Source organism: Sardina pilchardus, chromosome 24 (assembly GCF_963854185.1).
Source record: "Sardina pilchardus chromosome 24, fSarPil1.1, whole genome shotgun sequence".
Taxonomy (NCBI): domain Eukaryota; kingdom Metazoa; phylum Chordata; class Actinopteri; order Clupeiformes; family Clupeidae; genus Sardina; species Sardina pilchardus.
In genome coordinates, this window is record NC_085017.1 from 17,885,198 (window position 1) to 17,890,177 (window position 4,980).

Sequence of the window (4,980 nt, forward strand, 5' to 3'; positions counted from 1 at the left end):
TTCAATGTAGTTTTGTGATCTGTGAAGTACAAAGCCCTGTGTCAATACACAGATTTTTTGGCACGTCACCAAATCTATCAATAGCTGGGTTGCATCCTGTGCCAGCTGTGCTGTTGATGATGTTTGTTTTTGTTGGTGTTTGCAACTCTGTTTGCACTCAGGTTTAAGAGAGATAGTCTGTTTTAAGACCAAACTCAAAGCATGGGAGTGAAGCACTGTTAAAGCGTGTTGTTTTGAGGCAGGAAATTAGAAGTCCTTAGCCTTCCGCAGTTTCTCTCCAGCTGTGTTGGCGAGCCTCATGTGCACACACACACACACACACACACAACACACACACACACACACACACACACACACACACACATGCGCAGATTGTGCAGAGAAAGCTGTATGGTGCTCCCTGCTGCTCGTTGCACTGTTGATCCGGGGGCCGCTGGGCCGTCCTCGCGGAGCTTTAGGTCCAGACAGCTGGACGCTCACCAGCGCCGCGCCGGGGAACAAAAGAGCGACGCAGAAGGGGCCGAGCGCGGGACACACACACACACATACACACACACACACACCGCTGCGGGGACACAGGAGCGGAGCGCAGCGGATCCGTGACAGGGACAACAGAGACGCTGCTTGTTTGTGACGGACACAAGAGTTTTTGTTTTTTTCGGACGTCTGGAAAAGGCCGGAGGCCGGATTCCGGCGAGGCCCCCGGAGGCGCGCCGGATCGGGGCCAAGCCGGGGCCGGATCAGGGGGCCCCCGGTCTGGGGGCTTGGGGAGAGTTGAAGTGGAAAAGGCCGGCGTAAGGGTAAATGGCATCAGTGACGAGGGGAAGAGTATTAATGCTGAAGGCCTGGCTGTGTGGTGATGGAGCCAAGGCGGAGGGGGGGCCGGGTCGGCGGCAGTGCGTGAGAGAGAGAGAGAGACCCAGCTCGGCTCACGGATGTCTGGCTCGGTGGACCAGCGGGGCCCCGATTCCTGGGGAGCTCATGGGCAGGGGGGCGGGTAGGGTACGTGTGTGTGTGTGTGTGTGTGTGTGTGTCTGTGTGTGTGTGTGTGTGTGTTTGGAGAGGACACAGAGCTCCGCCGATGCTAAATATGCAGAGTCAGATCCCCCCCTGCGCAGTGGAGACAGGAGCACAGAGAGAGAGAGAGAGAGGGATAGAGAGAGAGAGAGAGAGAGAGGGGGAGATAGAGAGGGAGAGAGAAAGAGAGGGAGAGAGAGGGAGAGAGAAAGAGATAGAGAGAGAAAGAGAGAGCACAGAGCTCAGTACTACGCTGCCCTTTTCAGTCCTGGCGGGGAGGGAGTTGCAGGGAGTGGGGGCTTTCTGAGGGTGTGGGTGTGTGTCTGTGTCTCAGCAAAAGTTGTGTGTGTGTGTGTGTGTGTGTGCGTGTGTGTGCGTGTGCGCGTGACTGTTTTGTGTTTTATATACATTATATATGTAGGTGGATGTTCTAGTGTGTTAGGTTAGAAAAGGTGTTTGTATATGAATAATGGATATTTATGTGTGAGTTTCCGGATGTATGGAAGCATCCATCCTGATCAAATCCTGATGTGTTTGGTATTGTACTCTATGACCGAGTGCGTACGGCCATTATTCACTCAGTCACTCTACATAACTGTGTGTGTGTGTGTGTGTGTGTGTGTGTGTGTGTCGAGTAAAAAGAACTGCGTGAAAAGGACCCAACTCCTCCTCTGCCCCTCTCTGAAGTATTTATTTGCTCTCCTTTTGAATCGCCGCTGTCCACACACACTTGAATATTTCATATCCTCGCTCTTGTATTTTCATGCTGCAGCAAAAAACTAATTGTCCGACAGGGACTAACTTGACTCAAGCTGAGGTGACCGGAGAGTCTGGCTGTTGCCATGGCGACTGGCCACCGTTGCGAGTGTGTGTGTGCGTGCGTGTGTGTGTGCATGCATGTGTGATGTGGGTGCGTGAATGTGTATGTCTATGGGTGTGTGTATGTGTGTATGTGTGCATGTGTGTGTGCGCCCGTGTGTGTGTGTGTGTGTGTGTGTGTGTGTGCGTGCATGTGTGATGTGTGTGTGAATGTATTTGTAATGTGTGTGTGTGTGTGTGTGTGTGTGTGTGTGTAGGAGGGAGGGAGCAGTGGTGATGGAAAGAGAAGAGGGGCTGGAGGTGGGGGGGGGGGTGCTGGTGCTCGGGGTGACATGTTTGCTTTGCTGCTCAGCGAGCGCTCTTAATTTGGAGCGACTCCTGGCTCCTCTGTGTTGATAATCAGTCGGCTTTCGCTGGGGAGGAGAGGAGGGGGGTGGAGGCGAGCTGGGAGGGGGGGGGGCACCGCTGTGCCGACGAGCCCGTGAAAAGGCCACTCGGCCGCAGCTGTAAATATTAGCAGCGCCGGTCAGCCACTGCACCGGGATCTCCATACAGACGCCGAGCCTCGAGGTTTGGCACCACCTGCTGCTACCGCCACCACCCACCGCTGATGCATCCGCCTCCGCCACCTCCACCCCGGAACACCCCACCGCCCGTCACCACAACAGCCACGCCATCGATACTGCGATACTGTTGACTGCTATATGGGTGGGGGGGGCAGGGGCAAGAAGACCCCACCCTCCTTACACCCCCACCAACTCGCGCCCCCCCCCCCCCCCACCTCTGCAAAACATTATCAAAATCACCACCCACCTCTAATTGCTGTTGCCACTGCTATTAAGTCTATTAGGTCTTCTGCTATGCTATTAGCGTTAATGCTAAAGAAAATGACGGTAGTAATGATGATGATAATGACCTTATTTTGCCTCGTGCGTGGGGAGGTCTCAGCAGTGCAGCGCAGGACAGCGCACACTAATCAAAAGTCTCTCTGCAGCTAATTATGCCGGGGTGTGTATCAGTAACTGCTGGAGGGCCTGGTGTGAGTGAGTGTGTGTATGTGTGTGTGTGTGTGTGTGTGTGTATTGGCGCATGCACACAAACAAGCAAGCAGACCCCATCATACACAAACACACTCCTTCTTGCGGGTCAAACATGACTGTCGGCCCTTTGTCAACCATATGGGGATGCGCAAACACAGGCAGACAGACACACATGGACGCACCCACGCACGCCCTGTGCGCTCTCTCTCTCTCTCTCTCTCTCTCTCGCACACACCGCGCTCTCCAGACACTAGTGATGAAACTGTGGGAAAGTGTTTAATGAGGCCAGCCTCGTTAATCAATTAAGAGGTAATTAACGGGGCCGGCAGGGTGTCTGGGGTGTTCTTTAAGAATGTGGCGGCACTGATGACTCTCCCCTGCACTCAACAACCCCACCCCAACCCCCCCCCCCCCCCCCCCCCGTCGTCCAACCCAACCCCCCCATCGTCCACCGCCCCCCCCCCCCCTCGGCTTCCTCCAAGGACTCTCTGTCCTCTTTGCCCCTGTCTCCACTATGTTGTCCTGGCCACTCCTACTTGTCCTTGAGGCACCATCCTGCTCTTATTGCGTTTGCTCAGCTCCACACACACATCTCTGATTCCCCTTCTCAGAGACTCTCTTGTCTCTCTGCTCTATCTCCCGCTAATGTTATATCTATCTTAAATTGTCTTTTTATTATACCATCTCCGTCTTGGCTATACTCCGTTTCTACCCCGCTCAGCTCTCACTATCATATTTCAGCCTGTCTGCCTTTTATTACCACCTGGATTCAATTAATCACTTAATAGTTTTCATTATGCGATGTAGAGCAGTGGTTTGACACAGATGTTTCGTGTGTTCTTGTACTTTAATCTCTTCAACTTCTTTCTTTTTCTCCCCCCCCTCTCTCTCTCTCTCTCTCGCTCTTCTCTCTCTCTCTTTTCTCTCTCTCTCTCACTACCTCTCACACGAACAGAAAGCAGACCTGGCAGTGGCGGGTTTCACCATCACCTCTGAGAGAGAGAAGGTCATCGATTTCTCCAAGCCTTTCATGTCTCTGGGCATCAGCATCCTCTACCGTGTTCACATTGTAAGAAAAACCACATCTGAGTATTTGCCACCTTTTTTCTTCTCTCTCTCTCTCTCTCTCTCTCTCTCTCTCTCTCTCCCCTCCTCCTCTTTTGCAGTCAGAGGCGCTAACCCAAAAGCGAGCGCTTTTGGCTAAGGGCAGGAACTCTGAAAGAAATCTCAGTCAAAGCAGGAACACCAGCAACGAAGCAACACCAGCTTCAGTAGACCTGAAAGCCCTGCTAGGGAAAATACCTCGGTTTTTAACTCACCAAGCTTTGCTCTGCCATGACAAAGAGAATGAACAATAGGCTTTGCGCAGGCTGGAGAAGAATCCTTTCAAACGTACAAAATGGAACCTTTAAGAGGTCCGCGATTAGAGCCTTTTCATTGTTCCATGCAGAAATGTTTTGGTTCTCCTCCTGTGAGAAGGAACTGTCCTCAGAGCGCACGTTTTTCCTCATGGCGTCTTAAGTCCAACCTCAGGTTTTCTGCTGCAAACTCTCTAACCGTTGCAAGACAAACAACCTCGAAACACCTTCGCACAGCCCCGGAGGGCATAAACCACCAGGAATAAGGCAAGATAGTGCTAAATAATTACTCAGGATGAGTCATTTCAAACACTATGAGCAAAGAGCATGACTTAGCTTGCATCATCTTTGAATGAACTCATAGGTGGAAAAGCCTTTCATCTCCCACCTGTTGAGTTGATGCCCTTTGGGATGGCTGATGTCGATGTATTGGAATGGGATAGTCAGATGAGTGAGTTGCTTGTTTACGCAGGGGTTTTTTTTGTGTGGTTTTTTTGCAGGGGCGTAAGCCGGGCTACTTCTCGTTCCTGGACCCCTTCTCGCCGGCCGTGTGGCTCTTCATGCTCCTGGCGTACCTGGCCGTCAGCTGCGTGCTCTTCCTGGCTGCCAGGTACGTTAGCGCCCCCTGCTGGGGGCTCCCGCTGGCACACCCACACACACACACACACACAGACGAGCACCGCTGCATATCTCACACCAATTTACTCCACATTTAATTAGGGCCTAGTGCAAGAGGGTAATTTGCG

At 52.5% G+C, this 4,980-nt stretch overlaps 1 protein-coding gene across 1 annotated transcript in view; it reads left to right on the plus strand.

The window, feature by feature from the left end:
• LOC134073170 (glutamate receptor ionotropic, kainate 5) overlaps positions 1 to 4,980 on the plus strand; it is a 42,563-nt gene that overhangs the window by 25,223 nt on the left and 12,360 nt on the right. The window contains exons 12-13 of the mRNA XM_062530154.1: positions 3,832 to 3,945; positions 4,735 to 4,844. Coding sequence (XP_062386138.1) covers positions 3,832 to 3,945; positions 4,735 to 4,844 — 224 coding nt within the window. The remainder of the gene's footprint in view (positions 1 to 3,831; positions 3,946 to 4,734; positions 4,845 to 4,980) is intronic.